General features: G+C 58.5%; 1 protein-coding gene across 2 annotated transcripts in view; it reads left to right on the top strand.

Moving 5' to 3' along the window:
• Positions 1 to 21,452, top strand: part of COL7A1 (collagen type VII alpha 1 chain) — a 106,624-nt gene that overhangs the window by 7,190 nt on the left and 77,982 nt on the right. For both annotated transcript variants that reach the window (XM_045023781.1, XM_045023779.1), the window contains exons 3-25: positions 1,394 to 1,574; positions 2,175 to 2,334; positions 2,826 to 2,919; positions 3,451 to 3,606; positions 4,252 to 4,415; positions 4,798 to 4,927; positions 5,757 to 5,876; positions 7,535 to 7,684; positions 8,594 to 8,713; positions 10,094 to 10,240; positions 12,856 to 12,972; positions 13,240 to 13,389; positions 13,959 to 14,087; positions 15,510 to 15,656; positions 16,907 to 17,029; positions 17,679 to 17,825; positions 18,103 to 18,228; positions 18,637 to 18,780; positions 18,887 to 19,012; positions 19,412 to 19,558; positions 20,052 to 20,180; positions 20,259 to 20,405; positions 20,820 to 20,939. In XM_045023781.1, coding sequence (XP_044879716.1) covers positions 1,394 to 1,574; positions 2,175 to 2,334; positions 2,826 to 2,919; positions 3,451 to 3,606; positions 4,252 to 4,415; positions 4,798 to 4,927; positions 5,757 to 5,876; positions 7,535 to 7,684; positions 8,594 to 8,713; positions 10,094 to 10,240; positions 12,856 to 12,972; positions 13,240 to 13,389; positions 13,959 to 14,087; positions 15,510 to 15,656; positions 16,907 to 17,029; positions 17,679 to 17,825; positions 18,103 to 18,228; positions 18,637 to 18,780; positions 18,887 to 19,012; positions 19,412 to 19,558; positions 20,052 to 20,180; positions 20,259 to 20,405; positions 20,820 to 20,939 — 3,174 coding nt within the window. The remainder of the gene's footprint in view (positions 1 to 1,393; positions 1,575 to 2,174; positions 2,335 to 2,825; positions 2,920 to 3,450; positions 3,607 to 4,251; positions 4,416 to 4,797; positions 4,928 to 5,756; positions 5,877 to 7,534; positions 7,685 to 8,593; positions 8,714 to 10,093; positions 10,241 to 12,855; positions 12,973 to 13,239; positions 13,390 to 13,958; positions 14,088 to 15,509; positions 15,657 to 16,906; positions 17,030 to 17,678; positions 17,826 to 18,102; positions 18,229 to 18,636; positions 18,781 to 18,886; positions 19,013 to 19,411; positions 19,559 to 20,051; positions 20,181 to 20,258; positions 20,406 to 20,819; positions 20,940 to 21,452) is intronic.

The following is a 21,452-nucleotide window of genomic DNA, read 5'->3' as shown; positions in this document are numbered from 1 at the left end:
ATGGACCCTCTCCCGCACCCAAACTCCCTCCAAGAGCCCTCAACCCTCTGCCCCAGGCTCAGCCTGGAGCCCCCTCCCACACGCCAAATCCCTCGGACCAACCCCCCAGCCCAGAACCTGCACCCCCTCCTGCACGCCAACCCCCTGCCACAGCCCGGTGATGGTGGGGGAGAGCGAGCGACGGGGTGTGTGTGGAGTGAGTGGGGGCAGGGCCTCAGAGAAGGGACGGGTCATCAGTGGGGCCTTGGGGAAGGGGTGAGGCAGGGGCAGGACAAGGGTGTTTGGGTTTGTGTGATTATTAGACAGTTGGTAACCCTCAGGACTGCGAGTGCGGGGAGTGCGGCATCTCCCTTGCTGACGTGCTGCTGCCCCTGTGCTCCTGAGATGGGCCAGAGGGCTCCCTGCAGGCTTGTTCTGCTCTAGGGTGTAGACTGCGCTTCCTTAAGGCTCAGCCTGGGAGTTGCTGTCTCTCCCTTCCCCCACCAGCTTGATGATTGCCCCCTCCCCTGGGCTGGGGCATGAGGGAGCCCAGGGATTTTATCCTGCGGGAGGTTGGGAGTTGTCCTGTGCTGAGACTCAGAGGAGGCTTGTGGCCGGGGACGCTGGAACAATTTGTACAGTGGGGGTGCTGAGAGCCATTGAACCAAACTGTAAACCCTGGATAGATGGAAACCACTCTAAGCCAGGGGGTGCGGCAGCACCCCTAGTTCCAGCACCTATGCTTGTGGCATAAGGGGAGGAGGAGGAAGGATCCATGGGCCTGGATGATGGAGCTGCCTCTCTCAGCCTACTTAGGACCTGGAGCTCCAGCCACCTCTTGGCAGGGACTTATCCCTGAAGGAATGTGTGAGGGGCTGGAGTGATTCCCAGGGGAGGGGCAGCTGCTGCCTCGCTGGTGAGTCCCTGGCCCCTTTGCAAGGCCTGTGGTTGGCAGGGAGGAATGTGGTACTAGTCTGAGAAAATCCATTGTGTTCTCTGCTAAGCGGGCTCCTGGTCAATGGGCCCTGGGGGAGCTGTCAGCCCACAAGCACTAGCTGCTGGCAGTGCTCATCCCCTGCATATCCCCGCCCCTGCCTGGATGGCCCTGTCTGTTCCACATCCGCTCAGCCCTGGAACTCCTTGTATTAGAGGGACAGGCTGTCATGGTCTCTGGCACTGAACTGGTCTCCTTGCTGGAGAATGTGGCTCTGAGGTCCTCGCTTCCTTGCCCTGACTCACGGACTCAGGCTGTCTTGGAGCTCTCTGTGGGAGGAGTGCGGGCTCCTGAGGTATGAGGCTGGAAGGGCTAAGCCAGCGGAGGGAGCCTCCATGGCAGGGCTAGGACCGTTCCCTCTGACTCTCGCGTGCTGGAGCAAAGGGAGTCAGCCCTGAGCTGCTGATGGTTGCTTTGCAGGGACGTGCATCAATGTCTATGCGGCAGACATCGTGTTCCTGGTGGATGGATCCTCCAGCATCGGGAGGGCCAACTTCCGCATGATCCGAGCCTTCATGGAGGACCTGGTCAGGCCCTTTGTCCATGTGGTCGGTGAGAGCGCGGTGCGATTCGGGGCAGTGCAGTACAGCGACGACCCCAGGTGAGTCCTGATGGTCCTGTCCCCCCAGCCAGACACATGGGGTGCAGGAGGCTCCTGCAGCCCTGTCCTCGGTGGGGGCACCTCTGTGTTCCTGGGGGTGGCTCTCAGGGTTCCAGTCGCCAAGGGAGCTCGGGGTGCTTGGAGTGGCCCCAGAGCTATCTGCTGGGGAGGGAGTGCTGCGGGTGCCTGACACCTGCCACTGACAGAGGAGCCCCAGCTTCTGCTCATGGCTGCTGTTCTCAGTGCCCCGTGGTAGCCAGTGCATCTTCTTAATTGTCCCAGGCTGGGCAGGAGTAGGGTGAGAATAAAATATCTAATTACCTCTATTGCCCCTGCACCCCCTAGCACACTTTCTATGGAGCCCCATTACAGAGAGCCCACTGACCACCTCTGTAGTGTCATTGCGTCGCTTCTGTGGAGCTGCATCCTACGGATCCATGGGAAATGACCCATGCCCTATAGAAACCCTGTGGGTGCCCTGGTAGCTTCCCCTAAGGAAGCATGTGGGCCATGTGGTTACTGTGTAGGGATCCTGCTCAGCCTGGGAGCTGGCTATGTTGTGGGTTTCCCCCATCCCGCTGGGATTGCGTTTGTCCCCAGGCTCGAGTTCACTTTCTCCCAGCATCCCAACGGGACGGAGGTGAAGAGGGCCATCCAGCAGCTGAGCTACAAGGGCGGGAACACACGCACAGGCGCCGGCCTCCGGTACATCGCTGACAACTTCTTTGGGCCCACTCAGATCCGGGCTGGGGTCCCAAAGGTACCTCTAGAGAGACCCTGCTTATGCCATGGCCAGGGAATGTGAGCAAAACACCGTCAGCTCTCCTCCAAAGGGGCCAGAGCGTGCTGATGGCTAGGCCAGTCACTCGGATCCCTCCATGCTGGAGGGGGAGCAGAGCTGGATGCTTGGCAGGAGCGGGTGGGTTGCTACATCCCCTTTCCTTCGAACCCCTGTGTAACATCTGTCCAGTTCCAACTCTTTCTCCATAACAGGGGAGACCGTGGGGAGGCAACACGCCCCAGCCCAGTGGGACTGTCTGACTTCTGCTCCTTCTTCCCACCGTGGGCCCCTTCAAACTCAGCATCTGGGGGTCCCTGTCTCACATCTGCTATGCTTTGGCTAAGCCAGCTGGGGGCACTAGTCTTGGGGCCCCTCCTGCCTGAGGTGGGCCCCCCGGCTCGTGTTGAGTCTGGTGGCTGACGTGGAGTTGGCCAGCCCCCTCCTGACATGCCATTGCCCCTTCCTGGCAGGTCTGCATCCTCATCACAGATGGCAAGTCTCAAGATGACACTGAGCAGCCCTCCGTGAAGCTGAAGGCTCAGGGCACTAAGGTCTTTTCTGTGGGTAAGTGACTCCAGGGTAAGTGACTTCACCAGGCTGCTCAGGACTCCCACCGCTGACCACGGTGTCCCTTTGGTCCGGGGAGCTCTAGGAGGAAGGCAGAGCTGGGCATCCATCCTCTGATCTTGGCCAGTGCAGCTGCTGGATGAGAGTGGAAGAACCTGGCCGGGCTTGGAATGAACCTGATCCTCTAGCATGAGTGGGGGGGGGGAGTGGATGGTACAGGGGTGTGAGGCTAGGGAGCTCTGACTTGCAGTTCCCTGTAACATCTTGCAGTGGCCAGCAATGGGAGGTGGGAGAGGCCGAGGGGACGGGCCAAGGGCCCTGGGAACCCAGCACACCTATAATGTGCTGCTGCTAGCCATGAAAGTCTGACGCTGTAGCAGCCGACTAGGGCAAGTGAGAATGGGGGGTACCACTGTGCCGAATGGGGGGTGCCACTGTGCCAACCGGTGGGTGGAGGAGGACATGGCTCAGGGCATAGCTCAGGAGAGAGACCTCAGTGCCCACTCACCGGCTCTCCACCCCCTACAGGGATCAAGAACGCAGACCGCGCGGAGCTCATGCGTGTGGCCTCCACTCCCACAGAGGACTACTTCTTCTACGTCAATGACTTTAAGATCCTGGGCACCCTGCTGCCGCTGGTGTCTCAGAGGGTGTGTGCCAGCACCGGAGGGGTTCTGCAGACGGGTAAGGGGCGTGTTGCAGCTAGCGCTCTCGGCCTCCCGCTGCAATGGCTCAGCCCCGAACGTGCTTTGGAATGCTGTGTTCGATCACATCTCTCCGGTTTTCAGTGCCTGTCTAACCCATGAGACAATTACAGCCGAGGGATTTTAGCAATCTCCCCACTGGGACAGTTTGGGACCTGTCTGCACTTGGCTCTGCCTGGCAAGATACTTCTCTTTCTGAGTCTCAGGCACTGGCTGCTGTAGCTGTTTCTGGTGCTGCAGTGGAAGGTTTAAATTCCACCTTCCCCTGTGTTCCTGGAGATGAGCCCCATCCTGGAAGTACACCTCGGTGTCTAGGGCTCAGTGCCAGTGTCACACTGAGGCACTGTTTTGTGGTGATGAGACGCTGACTGGGGCCCTGCGTCGCTTCGTTTTGGCCCCACAGGTGCTGCCATGCCCAGCTGATTCCCCTCCACCCAGGAAGTTTGAGAGAAGAGAATCATGAAAACGTTCTCAGATAACATTCTTCGGTGTGGCAGAGGCCATCTGTCCCTGAGCGGGCTCCCTGTGTTGGGCAGCTGGGAGTTAGATTACGCGCCGCGGCTCTGTACCCTGGGGAAGGTGTGGTATCAGCAGGGAGCCTGACTGCTGCTTCCCTTCCCCTAAGGTCCGCGGGTGTACAGTGGCCCATCCAACCTGGTCTTTGTGGAGCAGACGGTTGACATGCTGAGGATCCGCTGGACTGCGGCGGGCGGCCCGGTCACAGGCTACAAAGTCCAGTACGTGCCGCTCACGGGCTTGGGGCAGCAAGTGACAGCAGAGATGCAAGAGGTGAGAGCTTCCCTTTCCAGCTACAGTCTGGAGATCCGCCTGCTGGTCAGGCTCAGGAGAGAGGCCAGTGGGACTGAGCTGCCCTCCTTGCTGGGAAAGGGAGGCTTCTCTGGCTGAGGCACACTGGGACGGGTGTACATGCAGCCTGCCCTGTGGGTGAATGGAGCCTGTTGGCTTCCCGTGGCGGCAGCTCTGATCCCTGCTCCAGCACCAAACCCCTTAGGGAAGTGAATGTTGCAAAATCCCATCTGGAGCCCACCCGCTCCATGGGGCCTGGCTCAGTGGGCCGTGCCATCTGGACAGCAGGAGGAGGCTGGCAAGCAGGCAGGACGTTCGATCTCTCTGGCTGAAGAGGGGAATGGCTTTGGGTGCCTTTGAACAGGTCAGCCTGAGCCCCGGGGAGACGAGCACCGTGCTGAGCCAGCTGAGAGGAGGGACGGATTATCTGGTCACCGTCATCGCCCAGTATGCCAACAGCATCGGCGAATCGGTCTCTGGCAAAGGACGCACTGGTGAGTAATGTGCCCAGCTCCCCATTCATGCAGCGCATTTGCCGCTGCCCCCATGCCCTGTCCGCCTGCCCAGACGCAGGAGCCAGCTTGCACTCCCAGGCTCCCCGGTGACCTCTGAGCCAGGGGGATTCCTGATGGAAGAGCCTGGTGAGCTTGGAGTCCAGCCTGGGGCTAGAAAGCTTGGCTACCATGTCCATGCACCATTGTCTGAGGATGGGGCCCCATTACAGGGGTAGGGCAGTGGCTAGCGAATGGGCTGGCTGTGAGCCCACCCAAGGATGGGACAGGGCTGCTGGACCCGCTTCTGGCTCAGTTTGGGGTGAGTGGGACTCCTCAGGCCTGTGACTGTGGCAGGCTTCCCATGGGAATGGGCGACTCCCTGTGGCCCCACCACATGCTCACTCCATCATTGCCGCCATCTTGGATTCTGTGGCTGGATGACCGTGCTGGGATCGATAGGGTGTGAGTGCCGCTGCCGAGCCAGGCACTGGGTTCTCGTGCTGATGGTTTTTGGAGGGTCCCACGATAGTGTTAGCTCTGGGGCATTGGTGGGCTTGGCAGGGGAGAGATGAACAGTATATGGGGAGTCTTTGAGTCAATGCTTAGAATCCCCAGGACACATGACGGGCTTAGGGCTGCTCCGCCACAGCCACATGCTGAGTCTTGGCTCCAGATTGGCTAGTGACCGCTCCTGCCCCATCCTGTATCGCCCCAGGGCAGCTTGCTTTCCTCCTGGCACCAAGACACCTCTTGACCCCGCCCAAAGGGCTGGGTGCTCTCTGGGGCGGGAGTGTGTGAGGGTGATGGCCTTGCCCCCATTCTCTTTCAGGGGCCCTGTCTGGAGTGTCGAATTTCCGAGTGGTGGAGGCCGGGCCGTCCTTCCTCAGACTGGCCTGGGGAGCTGCTCTGGAGAACTTGCAGGGCTACCGGATCGCCTACGTGGCCCGAGGTGAGGGTGGAGTGCAGGCGATTGGGCTGGGGAGGCCCCACCTCTCCTGTGGCTCTGCAGTCTGGGAACGTCCCCCTGGGCTGTGTTCTCTTCCACAGGAGAACTGCCAGCCAGCCTGGCTACAGACCCTCGTCCCTCATATGTAGGGTGTGGTGCCTGGATCCATTCCAGGAGGGCAGAGGAATCCAAGCCTGGGCAGGCCTTTCTCCACTGCCCTAGGACTCAGCTGGGTGGGAGGGTTGGAGGAGAAGCAGCTAGCATGGATCTCTGCTCCCTTCGCTCTTTGGCTGCATGACTTCCCCTCCCTGGTCTGTCCAGCAGTTTTATTAGCTACAAACCCCCAGAAGCAGACAGACGTGTGGACTCCCTCCTAGGCAGGCAGACACAGAGCCAGTTGAATGGCCTCTTGTTCCCTTGGGGGAGGCTGTGCTGTGCTGGGGTCAGGGCAGGGCAGCCACTGTGCCCGAAGGGGGTGGGCGGTGCCACCAGGATCTCTGTGATACGGTGTGTGGCGTTCATGTGCCAGAGTGAAGCCCAGGCACCCCGTAGGTGAGAGCAGGTTCCTGCCCGAGCTCTCCTCTTGCTGCAGCTGTACGTGTTGTGGGGGAATGTGTGGGCCGAGGTGCTTCTGTATATCCAGCGTGTATGTGGGGGGGGCGGTTTGGAAGGGGGTTGGGTGTGTGTCTTGGGGTCAGTTGTGTGGGTGCTGGGGTGTGGGTGTACAGGACTGGTCTGTGTGTACGGGAGGAGGTCAGGACATGTGCTGGGGGTGTATGTGTGGAGTATGTACATAGCGGTGCAGTGTGCGTGTGTGTACAGAGACTCTCTGTCCATGCTGGGGTTCCGGCAGGGGTGTAGCTGGTTTCAAGGCCCCTCCCCCCTGCCCGTGCTGTTTTCTGTAGGAAGCTGCACCTGGAGCTGCCCCTCCCTAGCCTGCAGCCATCCCAGTGCATGTGGCCCTGGCAGCACTCCTAGTGTGCCTCGCCCTGCATGCTGCCACGCCCGGCTGCCATGGCAGTGCATCTCCCCAGCAGAGAATGCTGGCCCTGAAGGCACAAAAACACCGCTGAGCTCATCAGAACCACCCGTGTGCCCTGCCCAGACCCAGTGCCCGGCTGAGGGGGCCAGCTTAGAACTGAGTGTGGAGCTTTCCTTGCCATCTTCCCCTCCTTTCATGGCATCTGCAAGGGGGTGCCAGGACTTGCCTGCAGCTCCCTGCCAGGGAGTGCAAGCGGGGCCCTTGCTCCCTTTTCCCAGCCCGGCCTGGTTGGCTTGAGCCCCTGGTCTTTGTCTAGCTTCTTGCACTGGCTGAGCCCTGCTGCTGGGAATGAACGTACTGAGCGCACGTAGCGTGTCTGCTCATGCTGCTAGCCATGTGCTTGCACATGTGGGAGGGCAAGTGTGTTCTGTGCTGCACGTACCTGGGGCTCCCCCTCGCCACCCCACCTGGGCACCAGAGTGTTCCAGTCTTGACCTACTGCATGAAGGAAAGGCCTGTCTGAAGCCCCAGACAGCTTGTGTTCTGCAGCCAGCCCAAGGCCAGGGGTGGTGTCCTGTAGCGCCAGAGCCCCCTGCCTTCCAATGGATAGTCCTGTGTCCCCCCCTACCCCCCCAGGTGCTGGGCCCCACTCATGTGGTGCTGTCTGTGCCCATCACAGGTGAGGCTCAAGCGGAGGAGATGAGCCTGGGAGCCAATGCCGTGTCCGTCACGCTCAGCAACCTGCGCCCCAACACTGATTACGTGGTCACGCTTCAGCCTATCTCCCAGCGGCAGATGGCAGCACCGTCCCAGCTAACCGGCCGAACCCGTAAGTACCATCTGCTCAGACAGCCAGAGCCTGGGGCCGCACGGAAGGCATCTGAGTGGGTTTTCTTCCTGCCCAAAATGTCTCTTTTTTTTTTCCGCAAAATAATTGTCAGATTATTGAAGTATTTGTTTTTCAGAGGACTTTTCGCCATATTTTTATAAAAACTCTATCAACATAGTTCTCAAAGTCAGCATCAACATTTTCTCTTTGCCAAAATCCTGGTTTCCAGGAAGGAAACATGGTTTTCAAAAGGCAAAACATTTCTAAAATGCTTTTGATAAAAATGTCAATCCCGCTGCATGAAAAGCGTCAGGCAAACTGGAAAATGGGCCCACTCTGAACCCTGTGAAATGAACACCACTCTCAAATGTTGTGAAATTGTTAGCTCATGTTTTTTCAGCCATGTCTAACTCATGTCAAGTACCAAAAATGCATATCTCAGCTGCAGCATAACAACCTTCACTTTGACCCAGAGATTTTTAAATGGAGTATCTATCTATCTATCTTTTGGTAAAGTATCTCTGATGTATTTTGAGACTAGTATTGGATATCTGGTTTATGTGACACAATCAACTTTTAAAATAATGCATGTGTGTGGACTTGCATTTGAAGCTGACTGGTGCATGTCCATGAAGTGCATGTCCATCACTCCTGGGTGTATTTTTCTGAAGAGTTTTGTGGTGTATTTATATTTTGAGATTACTGGTGAAGGAACTGTGCTTATTTAGGGGCAGAGTTAAGGTTATTGTTCTAGTGTCTCTTATGTGAGCTGACAATGCAGTAGGGTGGCTGGGCTGGGCTGGACTCTGCAGTATCCTTTGGCTGTCTTGTGGGTTGCGTGAAGGCTGATCTCTCTGGGTCTCACATTTGTGCCATGGTTGTGTTTTGTTTGATTCCCTCTCCCTCCAGTGCGTCTGGAAGGGGTGCAGCAGCTGTCAGTTCAGAACATCTCCCAGCAGAGCATGCTGGTGGCCTGGCGGGGTGTGAGTGGAGCTACTGGATACCGGGTCTCCTGGGGGCTCCTCTCAGGTAGGTCTGCCTGACGCACTAGAGCTCTCTCCCCTTTCCAAAAACCAGTGGCAGGGTGCTGTAGACTGAACAATGGACACAGGTCCCCAGATCTCCTGGCTGGATGGTGGGGGCCCCATCGTGCTGAGCTGTGGTGCAGGCTCTAAGGAGTGGGTGGGTGGGGGGCTGGCATGCCTTCCAGCAGAACAGGTGCGCCCCTCCCATGGTACAGGACTCTTCTGTAGTCAGGTGCATTATGGGGCAGAGGGTCCCAAACTGTGTTCTCTGGAGCACCTGAAGTGTGGAGAGACTGGAGCTTCCAGAGTGGCTGGAGGACAGGCGAGTGAGGCAACATGCTGAGGGGAGAAGGGGACCAAGGGGCTGGGCATGATGCCCAAGACAGAAGGGAATGAAGTGGCAGACAAGCACGTACGGGGGAGAAGAGGAGGGCAGGTGGCAGAGCTGTTTGAGCAGTTGGGGGTGAGAGGAAGAAAGTTGTGCGGGGAGGGATGGAATGAGCAAAAGGGGCCGGGGCAATGAATTTATGACACTGAAGGCAATTCAGATCCATACCTGCTCTCCTGCTGGGCCTTTTGCCAGTCCCAGGGGCGTAACAGCCTGGGACTGGGTTGGGAGAGGCCATCCGCCAGGCTCTCTGTCCGTTCTCTGGAAGACTAGGCAAGGCCCTGCTCTGGGGGTACTGGGGATCTCTCCTTCCGCCCCTGAGACACATGGAGAATCAGGCCCAGTCACACCAGACTGAAAGGTGTCTGTGAGTTCCTGGAAATGACCTCTCCAAGCGCTTTGGGGTTTGCGCAGCTTCTTGGCCGGGTTAGCCACGTTGTCTGTACAAAGCCCATTGCTGAATCCCTCCAGAAAGGCCCACACATCTGGGTCACAGGTGCAGGACCCAGGCCTGCACACCTCTGGGCACAGAACTCTGGGAGTTCTGCTTGTCGAGGATGGGTAGGATCAGGCCCTGTATGTTAGTCACCTGTGTCTGAGATGGGGTGGGGGGAGCTTTCTTGTTCGATCATCCCCCAGCTTCTCTATTAACATGAAGAGTTTTTACTGACAAAGCCATGTGTGGCTGGGTGTGGGAGTGGTGTCAGGATGTTTGCTGGCCTTTGACAGCCCAGAATCCAAATCCTGATGAGATGGGCCTGGGGTGTGGCCTGGTGTATGGGGGGATGCCAGACTAGACTTGATCTACTGTGTCGTGGAGGCAGGGATACTGGATTGGCAGCGTGGCTCTGGCCCCGTGCAATCAGGAGGTGGGACAGCAGACTGGAAGGGCTGTTGGTCTGGTCTGATGTGGAAACCCTGGGGTTGCATGGGGCTCTCATTTGAACAGATGGCCTGGAATGGTGCCTTAAGCCTTTTTGCTCTTGATTATCTCAGGCCAGGACATTCGGAAATTTGATGTGGATGCCAGCAAGAATTCCTACCTGCTGACAGGGCTGCAGCCAGACACAGATTACCTGCTGACGGTCACTTCACTCTACGGGCAAGTGGAGGGGCCCCCAGCCTCCATTAGGAGAAGAACAGGTGTGTGCATGGCCATGGGAGAGGCTTTCCACTGCTATGGGGGGGGGCAGGGTCTGTGCCAAGAAACTGGTCTCTCTTTGGGATAACTGTAGTATTTGTACTATGGTAGCACCCAGAGGCCCCAGTCAGGGCTCCATTGTGCCAAGCCCTGTATAGATTGTGACACTCCCCAGGAACAAGGCACCCCACCACCACCTGTCCTTAGCGTGAGGAAGTCACTTCTGTGCGTGCTGTGGATCAGCTCCCAGCAGCCACTGGCAGCCCAAGCACTGCCTTCCAGATCCCCACAGGCCTTGCTCTCTGAACAGGTAGGAATCGGCACACACCAATCCCTGAGTCCTCAGAGCATGCAGTGCAACATCCAGCCACGGATCCACCAGCCACTCTTAGAATTATCAGGCCTGCTGTCCCCAAAGGAACCGTATGCACCAGCTTGTCAAATTGAGCTCAGGACCAGTACTCTGCTTAACACACAGCGCTGAGCTATATTGATAGTGAAAACTAGAATAGGTTTATCATCAAAGAACAGAGTTTCCTGTGATAGTGAGTAAGGGTATCGGAAATAAATGGTTACATACAAAACAAAATCATCACCAGCTCTCTAGATAACTTCATTAACAACTTCTCCTCCTGTCTGAAGAAGCAGATCTCGCCCAACGTGCTTACCAGTGTTTTCAGCCAAGCCTGGTGGAGACCCCTCTTTCATGAAGTAATCTCACAGTCCGTTTGCTTCCTAGGTGAAGGATGCCAAGGTGTCTTCTTTGCCCCCAAATATATTCGAGCAAATCTTTGATGTGCAGTTCAAGTATTGTTCTCCCTGCCCACTGTTTGCTTCTTCCTATTACTTTTCCAAAACTTTGTTAGCACTCAATTCAGCCTGCTGAGAGGAGACCCATTGTGAAGCAGACAATGCTTCATTTCCATGTAAGCAGCCAGATAGAGAAACATTTCTTGACTGGCAGAAAAACTGTTTTTCACCTTTGCTTGACCTAGAAAACATAATTTTCAGTGTATGTACATAACTCCTTACGAAACCTCTGTACATGCGTTTCCCGATACTGATGATGAGTGTGACACTGGCTTTTGTTTGTGACCTTGCACGGCACTCTTTGGTGAACTAGAACATATGTACCAGATCCAGGAGATCCCAATCAGCCCTGTGCACCTCCTCTGTGCTCCTCGCCAGTTGGCGAGAAGAGATTCTTGTGTCACAGATGACCACCCATGCACATGTAATGAAGAGAGAGGTCAAGCCCGCAAGAGCTTACGCTCTGAGTATGTCCAGAGGGCCGATAGGACAAGCAGCTGGGGCAGCACAAAGTACTAGCAATGCACATGGCCCCAGGCTTGGCTGGTATCCCTCTCATGGGAGAGCGATGTACAGGGGACACAGCAGCTCTGCATCCTGATCTGGTTGGGGGGGGGGTTGATATGCTACTGAAGGGATCCTGGCTGAGAGAGCACTTTGTAATGTCCAGGAAGCGGGATGAGGTGGCACCTACAGTCGAGTGGGGAGGAGGCTGGGGCTGCTCCTGCAGAAACAGTCCTGATAGTACCCCTGCTGGTTGCCCCCAGTAGTACCATCCCTGGTGCCCTTGGCCGGATCTCCAGGGGGTTAATGCCATTCTCCAGGCCAGGGCACAGAAGCCTTTCCTTTCTCACAGGTCCCTGGGGAGGGAGGCCCCTATTGTAAGCGGGGGGCTCAGCCCTGGGGGTGCCCCCATGGCACAGACATTTCTGAACACGTTCTAAAGCAGAGGGAGATGGGAAGTTAATTTTGCCATGTCTTTTTTCTGGATGGGAGCCTCAATTGTTCCAGGCCTGGCCCGGGGCTGCTCTGTCTGGTGCCCCACCATGGTGTAGGCAGGAGGAAGAAGGAGCCCTCTGTAGGGGGCTCACGGGAGCCCTGCTGGGGCTCCTGGGCCTTTCCAGGTCTTTCCAGGCCACTGGGCTCGCGAGCCAAGAACGGTGCTACTGATATTGTATACAGGCCATTTTTGTTTGATTCAAGCTCATGAAAGGCCCAGAGAGGTGGAGAACCCCAGGGGCAGAGATGTTAGGAGTGGGGAGATCACAGCACGAGGGGAGGGAGGGAGAGCAGGAGGTGGCTAGCCCAGGGCAAAGGGTCACCACTCCCCACCCCGACAGGACACCAGCATGCGTGTGTCGATGTCAGCCCCGGTGCGGCTGGCAGGAGAGAGTGGGGTGGCCAACTCCCCAGCCCTGCTGTTCCTCCCTTCTCTTGGCATAGTGGCTCTCTCGCCAGTGCAGCCCCCGGCTTGCCAGCCCCACAGACTGAATCCCTACCCAGAGCAGGCCCCGCTGAGGCAGTGCCAGAGCTGGCTTCCCCGACGAGCTGCCAGGGGAGGACCCTCCATTGGGGGAGGGTATGCAGCCCAGCTGGGGGGTAATTAGCGACAGCTGTGGTGGTGGGCACTGGACTGAGGCCCACCACCTCACTTCCCAGAGCGCTACTCTGGCGGGAGCCCAGCTATCGGCTCAGCTTGGGAGATGGATTTGGAAGCCTGAGTGTTTCACTTCAGTGGGCTCCAGGCTCTGTTGAGAGCCTTCATGCTGCTGAGCTCAACCTGGCCGTCTGTCTGTCCTTCCTCTAGAAACGGGCATAGTCCAGTCCCTGAGGACTGTCATTCTGGGCCCAACATCCATCCAGGTGGCTTGGAACATCATCCGCGATGCCCGTGGCTACCGGCTGGAGTGGAGAAGAGCAACAGGTAGGCTGGCCAGGTCCCCCGGGCGGGGGGCGGGGAAGGCTACTGGAGAGGCTGAAATGCCGTGTCTGGGTGGGGGTAGGGTGATAGATCTCCTCAGGCTCAGCTGGGCTCCAGGTCTGTCTCTCAGACCGGCCAAGCACTTCAGGGGGATCCAGCTGCCAGTGCAGGGGTCTCTGGGAGGACTAAGGGGAGGGGAGGTGCTGAGATTCAGGGCTGGGAAGCAGCAAGTGACTGCCTCGTCCCTCCCCACCCCATTCTGGTTCTCAGGTGCTGAGCCCCCACAGACCATGTCCCTGCCCACCAACATCAACAGCTACCAGCTCACTGGCCTGCAGCCAGCCACGGAATATCGCATCACCCTCTACACACTGTACGATGGGAGGGAGGTGGCCACACCCGTAACCATCTCCCAGACAGGTGAGTGAAAGCCCTTGGGGCCCACAGGGGTGGAGTGGGCAGAGGAGAGGGATCCCAGAGCCTGGAGGTGCCCAGTGCACAATGCAAGTGGCTCTGTGACATCCTACCAGCCTTTTTTGGGGTGGGTGGCCCTCCAAGTGAGTGACATCCCCAGCAAAGGGCTCCTGCTCTGCTCCCGGCTCACCCCGCTAGGCTCTGGCCTGGCAGCATGGGTGGGGTCATTGCTGAATGCTGGGCCCCCTGCCAGGCCCAGACTGCGTGGGGCTGACAGACCCGCCCCCTTCCCTGGAGCTCCTTGACTGTAGGTTTTCAAAGGAAGCAACTTGGGTGCTGGGCAAACAGTGATCAAACCTGCCCTTTCCCCTGCACTGGAGCCTCCTTCCATGCAGCAGTGGGGGTGCCAGGAACCCCATGGACTGGGTGAGGGCAGGATCTCCTGGCCCTGCCAGGCCTGTTCTGACTGTGCCATAGGTCTGTGGTGCCCCGCCCTCTCCTTCCAGTTTGCATGGTGTCCCAGGCTCTGCCTGCCCAGCTCCGAGCCATGGCCCTAGCACCATCTTGTCTTGCAGGAGTGGAGCCCCCAGTGGGCAGCATTTCTGACCTGCGGGTCGTTGATACCATGGGGAAGAGGATCCGGCTGGCCTGGACTGGGGTCCCGGGTGCCACCGAGTACAAGATTGTGCTGCGCAACTCCCAGGGTGAGTCTCCAGCGGGGAGCCAGCGCTTGGGGGCCGCAGGAGAGTTGTGGCTGCAGGCTGGAGCTCCAGACCCACCCAGAGCTGACTCTCTGGAGTGCCACCTGCCCCCTGACGCATCTGAGGCCCAGTGGGTGGGTGCGGGGGGGGACTGGGACAGGCCAAAGCCCTGGAGAACTCACCATGATGTCTAGATACCCAATGGAGGCTAACTGCAGTCCTGGGAATGACCCCCCCAACACACAGTTAGAGATCCACCCCATATCAGTGCTTCTGCGAAGCAGCCCTTCAGTCCTCCATCTCCCGAGCCTGCTGAGAGGACGGGTGGGGGCTTGTTCACTGTTTAGTTGGCTGGCACTAGCCCTGTGCTGAGTGCTTGGGGGCAGCTGGCTGAGATTCTGAGGTAGATGCTAAATATGAGACCACAGGTTTTGATGGCATTAAGTCTGTGAGTGACTAAAGCCCACACTGCAGTGCCCCCCGGCTGCCCCGCTTTCTCCTTTGTGCTGTGATTTGGATATTCACTGCAGCGCACTCTGCACTGTCCCTCTCTGTGCTGCACAGCCTAGTGTTGAAGCGGTGATGGGGAAGCTGGGTAGGGGCCAGCTGGGGCTTTTGGCCTTTGGTGAATTGCAGGAGGCAACTTGGGTTAGTGGCATAAGCCTGTTAGCTGGACACTTGCCAAAATGGGCAGCACTGAAATAGTTAAGAGTTAGTATTTACACTGTGATCATTAGGTTCCAGAGTCAACATCTTCTGCTCATGTGAATAGAGCAGTTCCCACCTCTGAGATATTGTTTCAGGTTGCTGGCAGACTCAGGCAGGCATATTGCTGTGTCTGCTACACTGGGGTTACATTTTGAAGGTTTGCCTCGCACTTGTCAGGCCACAGCTGAATTGTGTGACACAGAGCTGATGCCATGAACAGGGAGCACGTGTTCACAAACTCATGTCCAGTAGTGGGGGGGTTCCCAGTCCACCAGCTCCAGCTGCTCTAGCCACCCCAGGCCTGGCATTCCTCCAGAGCACCATTGGCTGGGCACCAGCTCGTGTGGCCACCCTCTGCTGGGTGATATGGAATAGCATGCATGCTTCCAGGTCCCCCCGCCCCAGGCCATGCAAGTGGGCTCTGAGGGAAGTGCACTCACTCTGCCCATCAGACCAGACATGTGCATGTGGTGGGGAAGGAGTGGTACCTGCTCCCCCTCCGCTCTCCAGCCCAGTCAGCTCCCCAGCCAAGAGATCTTTGCCCAAAGGCCAAGGAGGCAGCTGGGGATCAGCGTGGCTTGGCCTGTGGGTGGGGGTGCAGTGCTTTGTACCTGGGTCTGAGGGTAGCAGGGATGTCACATCAGCTATGTCAGAGTCCCTCTGTGACATCAGAGCTGGAGGGAGCCCTGAGCCTCCTCATTCCTCTCATCCCTGCAGATGGCAGTGACAGGACCAGGCTGATCCCAGGCACCCAGACCACGCTGGAGCTCGAGGACCTGAGAGAGGAGGCCACCTATGTAGTGCGTGTGTCAGCCCTGATTGGCAGGCGCGAGGGCAGTGCTGTCCCCATCAGTGTCCGCATTGGTGAGTGGCAGCTAGCCCCAGTGGGTGGGTGGGAGCTGAGATCGGCCTGCGTCAGCCCCAGGGAGGATAGGCTGAACTGAGTGTTCTCCTCTCGTGGAGCTGGTCCCAGGCACAGTCAAATGGGATTTCTTCCCAGTGTGGATTGCCACGGACTCGCAGGGGCGAAAGAAAATGCAGGCCTGTTATTTACCAGGCTGCACGTGGCAACAGACTATATTGGTAAGGGATGCAAGGAGAGTGTGGGTCACGATGCAAACTGCAGACACATACACACACACTAAACTTAATCAATTTAAAAGTTTTATTGGGGATAATTACAAGGGGTAAGGGAGCAGCGTATGATTAGCTAATAGAGTTAATGAAACTTAAAACACACAATGACTAAAATATCTACTAACAATATTTATAAACAAAGATGCAGCATTTAGTAATAACTGATACTTACAAATACAAACCAACGCATAACGACCGGCAAACGTAGAAGCTCTATTTGAAACACGTGAGCTGAGAGAGAGGCTTCGAGGTGATCAGGCTCGGTTACAGGTATACACAGGACACACGGGTATACACAGGACACACGGGTATACACAGAATACACGGGTATACACAGGATTCGTTTTCTTTCTCCTCTCTCTGCCTGCACATGGCAGGCAGGCCATAAAGTACCCACAATGACATCATAGAAGTGTCATAGGGGACGGGGCCCAAAACCTGTTTGTGTTCGTTTCTGATTGGCACAAGCAAAGTTTACACCATGTAGGGGAGCAGGTGCCTTAAAGTCTGGCTTCGCCCCCAAAAGGTGAGGAAATGCATATTGGTTTAGAATGCGTTCAACACTGAATGACAAAAGAAGAGGCCAGGGCAATACCGGTATGGGCAAGTTTTACAGGATGCAGACAGGAACTCATCTCAACACCCAGCAACCCCGGGAGCTCTGACTAGGGCATGGGTGGGAGATGGGTTCTTGTCCGTTCACACAGGGGTCAGTCCTAGCTCCTTTTCCTCCCCCAGCAGCAGGCTCAGCTGGCATTCAGCACAGCTGGCCGTCTCTCTCTAGAACAGACACCCAGGGGTGCTCATGAGCCCTGCACGCTGCACCCAGCCCCACTCTGCGAGCCATGCGTGCTATGTCCGGTATTAACCCCACTCCAGGGGCCTAGTTGCTGCACCTTTCCCCTGGGGCAATCATGCCTGCGCCCCCTTGGGCTCGCTCTGTCTTACTGGGGGGTTTCCTTGTGTTTCTATGGCAGAGCCGTCAGTGAGCAGCATGTCCAACCTGCAAGTGGTGCCTGTGGGTGTGGGCCGTGTGCGACTTCTGTGGAGTGCCGTACCCAGGGCCACTGAGTACAGGCTGGTGATCACCAACAGGCAGGGTAAGAACTGGCCTGCAGAGCGTGGGCATGGGCATTGGATAGGCTGTGGTATGGGGGCCGTGCCTGTTGGTACCCACTTCTCTGCCTCGCAGAGCTCTGCCTTGCAGGGGTGTCTGCTGAGGCACCTGGAGGGATGTCAATGGAACATGGATAAAAGGTCGGCAGAATGGGAGGCTGTGATGGGGCAGGGCAGAGGGCCTGGGTCCTGTGGGGGGAACAGGGTGGAGGGCTCGGATCTTGTGGTGGGGATGGGGGCTGGGTCCCATGGGGGGCAGTGGGATGGAGGGGCTGGGTCCTGCACTGTGGGGGGGGTGCAGGGTGGGGCTCGTGCGCAGCTGTGACTGAACAGGGCGGAGGGGCAAGGGCCTGTGGGAGGCAGGGCAGGGCCTGTAGGCAGCGGTGACTGGGCAGGGCGGAGGGGTTGGGAGTTACCGGAGGAGCAGGACATGGCTGCGGGTGGCTGTGACAGGGGCTTTTGTGCTGGGCAAGCCTGGCATGCACCAGTACATTAGGGCCTTCTCCCCTGGGAGCGTCGAAGTGTCTGAGAGCCCTTCCCCCAGACGCCCCACGCTGCAGTAGCTGTGCTGTGGGAGCCACGCTCCCTGCTGGGGCACAGAGGCCGACTCCCCTGTGCTCTCCCTTGTTGCAGATGGCTCAGAGGAGACCAGGCGCATCCCCGGCAACCGGAATTTCTTTGAGCTGCAGGATTTGAAGGAAGGAGTCACATACCTGGTGCAGGTGACAACCCTGATGGGCAGCCAGGAAAGTGACCCTGCCACTATCACTGTCCAGCTGGGTACGTCTGCATGGGGACCTGTGCAGGGGCACGGGTAACACTGAGGGGGCAGCAAGCTGGCTCAGCACTCGGGCTGAACGGTCCAGCTCTCCCAGCAAGCCTGCGGGGCTGGGTGTCACCACTGCAGGGCGTCCGGCTCTCCCAGTGAAGGCTCTGGGTATGCAGCCCTTGGTTAGCACCAGCGTCTGTTCCTGCCCTCTGGCTGGGCTGATTGCGGGGACCGGGCATGACAGATGAGTCTCTGGGGTCCGGGCTGACGCTGTCTCTGGCCCTGCAGATCGCCAGTCTGTGGGCAGCATCACCAACCTGCGGGTGGCTGAGATCAGACCCAACCAGCTGAGGGTCGCATGGAGTGGGCTTCCTGGGGCGACTGGCTACAAGTTGACATGGCGGGCGAGTGATGGTAGGTGTACTGAATGTGTGTGCGCTCAGGTGGTTTGCAGGCCAGTGCCAGCTGCAGGCAGGGTGGGGCTTGGTTTGGCCATTCCATGCTCAATGGCCTGTGCTTGGCTAACCCATCATTCATTGTTTGAGGAGACCCCGGCCCGCTGCTCCCTGGGGAGAGCACAGACTGGAATCCTGGCCCCTGCTGTTCCCAGATTGGTGGGTCACATCCAAATGGCAGCTGCTGTTGCCATTGCCTCCCCGCTGGATGGGGTGCAGCCATGACATGCTGGCCATGGTCCTCCCTGGTTGTTGCAGCATCTTGTCCTGGGGTGTCCCTCCCGCAGCAGCTTAGCCCACCTCCGCCCTGCCAGACCTGTCCTGCCTATGAAATCCAACCCCTGCAGCTTGTGCTTCTCTCCCCCAGGTCAGGAGATCTCCCGGGTCCTGCCTGCCGACAGGACCTCCTTCAGCATCGAGGAGCTGCAGGCCGGGGCCGTCTATGTTATTGGGGTCTCGGCCCTGGTTGGCAGCAGGGAAGGCAGCCCCGTCACCATCGCGGCTAGAACAGGTGAGGCCTCGCCTGACCCCAGGGTGCAGCTCCTCCCTGCCCCGTCTGACTCTGTGTGATACTGATCTCTTAGTAACCCAGGCGTCCTGTCTGCCCTCTGTCACAGCTCCGGAGCAGGTGGGGACGGTCTCCAGCCTCAAGGTCCTCTCGTCCAGGAGCAACGTTGTCCGAGTCACCTGGGTTGGAGTGCCTGGGGCGACAGCCTACAAGGTGGTGTGGAGCCGGCGAGACGGTAAAGTACCCAGCTAGGTCAACACACTGTCTGTGGTGCCCACATCCCCAAACCTCTGCCCAACTCTGTCCTGGTTGTGCCGGGAGCTCCGGGAGTCCCATGGTTGCCCTGACCTGCAGACCCCATCACTCCACGACTCTTGCGCTCGAAGGACAGAGGGCCTTTGCCTCCAGCCCTGGAGTCTCCTCTCTGCCATTATCTGACTGGCACAAACTTGGAGCTGGGCATCATGAGATGAATCTCTCCCTCCCGTGATGAGACGGGATCACTCGCCATCACCAGCTAGTGGAGCGCCTGGCTCTACGTCCCCCCCTACACTCCGGGCACTGGGAATGAGGCTGGCATCCCTGCCAGCTCTGCCCCTTCCGGGCGCCATGTTAACCCTCTGTTCCTTTGCAGGGGGCTCCGAGTCGAGCGAGGTGGTTTCTGGTGACACCAGCTCCTTTGACATTCTCAACCTGGAGGGTGGGGTCAGCTACACCGTGAAGGTCACAGCACTGATTGGCAACCGCGAGGGTGACCCTGTCTCCATCATTGTCACCACACGTAGGTGCTGATGCCTGGCCATGGGAGGCCTGGATCCCTGCTGGGCCTAGACTGGGCTGTGGGTGGAGTTGGTGACTGCCATTGTCCAGGGTGCCCTCAGCCTGGGCGGTGCCCTCCCAGTGGGTGTGGGCAGGAACTGGAACTCCCATCTGCTCCTTGCTCTAAGATCTGTGGCCTGAGCTGGTGAGCAGTGCCTGTGTGGGAGCTGGAGGTGGTGATGCCTGTGCCAGGGAATTAGCAGCAAGTCTGCCCTGGCGAGTCGCCCACGCAGCCCAGAGAGCTCTTCCCAGGCCTCGTGGCACAGCTCCGGCCCCACCAGGACCTCTCCGAACCCTGACAGGAAGCTGAGGAACCCAGCCCAGTGCTCCCCAGCCTGCCCATGTGGGCCAGGACGCCCAGGTCCCTGTGGGGAGCCTCTCTGCGCACCCGGCCTGGCAGCTGCAGCAAGGCCTCTACTCCCCTGACCCCATCCCTCTGTGTTGCTGCCCCCCAGCGGCCGAGGTGGCCCCCCAGCCTGTGGGGAACCTGCGGGTGATTGACTCCTCGGACCAGCGCATTCGCCTCACCTGGAGCCCGGCGCTGGGCAGCACCGGGTACCGCCTGAGCTGGAGGCCAGCAGATGGTGAGCTCCTTCCCCTCCTCCCCCAACTCTCTCCTGGCACGCCCTGCCCCGTTTAACCCCGTCTCTCCCCTGGTGCAGGGGGGCCGGAGAGGAGCCAGCTGCTTGCCCCCAACGTCAACTCCTACGACATCGAAGGCCTGGAGGTGGGAGAGCGCTATGAGATCCGGATCACCAGCCTGGTGGGCAGCCAGGAGAGTGAGACCGTGGGCATCGCTGCCAACACTGGTACGGGTAACCCTCCCACAGGCCGGCTCTGTCCTTCCCAGCCCAGGGTCTGAGGACCTGGAAGGGAACCTCTGACCATGGCTGTTTGCTGGCATGTCATTGGGGAGTGGGATGGGACAGGCTTTGCCCTCTCTGGAGTCTGAGCTAACCTAGCAGGCTTTGAAGCCGGCTCTCTTAAGGGGAGCCCAATTCTGCCCCCTAGACACCCTGTCTGGCTGAGCCGTGTCTGGAGCCAGGGGGCCACCCTGTGGCGAAATGCAGAACTGTGCTTCCCCGACCCCTCCTCCCTTGCCTGGTGGGTTGGGTTTGCTCCCCGCGCCCTCACCACCTGTCGGTGGGGGGTTGGGGTGGCACCAGTCCCTTGGGCTGGAGTGGGAGGCACACTCTACACCCTATTCTTTCCTGCCCTTCCAGCACCTCTGGGCCGAGTCACCAATTTCCGGGTGACGGAGACCCGAGACAATTCTGTGACCTTGGCCTGGACTCCAGCTCCCAGAGCCACCGGCTACCTCCTCACCTGGAAGCTGCCCAGAGGTAATGAACAGCTTTCCAGCAGGGCTGCCTCTGGGGCTGCAGAACTACAGCAGCGACCCCTAGAGCCTGCATGGAGCTGTGCCCCATGGGTGCCTGAAGAAAGGGCCCTCCTGAAGAGATAGGAACCCCGCTTCCATGCTGGGCCTCAGCTAGCTCCCAGCTCTGGGACCCCCTTGCTCGCCCAGAGCCAGCTGTGCAGAAGTCCTGGCTAAGGCTGTGGCCCAGGCTCAGGTCTAGCTCACTGAAGTGAGATTGGGGCTCAGCCCCCTGTTAATGGGCAGGAGCCCAACTCCCCAAGCTGGCAGCCTGCTCCAGACAGGCCTGGGGACCTGCCGGAGGGTCTCTCTGGGGCAGGGTGGATGGAGTGGAGCTGAGCCCAGTCTGGGGTTCTGGAAAGAGGGTCTCTGTTTCCATTGCTGTGGGATCCTTGACCATCCCCAATTCAAATACCCCTTCAAAGGGAGACAGCGCTGGGCAGAGAGGTGCGGTGGGGAGAGGAGATGGGTAGCGGCC

The sequence above is a fragment of the Mauremys mutica genome, chromosome 7 (genome assembly GCF_020497125.1).
Source record: "Mauremys mutica isolate MM-2020 ecotype Southern chromosome 7, ASM2049712v1, whole genome shotgun sequence".
In the NCBI taxonomy this organism is placed as follows: Eukaryota; Metazoa; Chordata; order Testudines; family Geoemydidae; genus Mauremys; species Mauremys mutica.
This window is presented reverse-complemented; position numbering and strand designations above follow the sequence as displayed.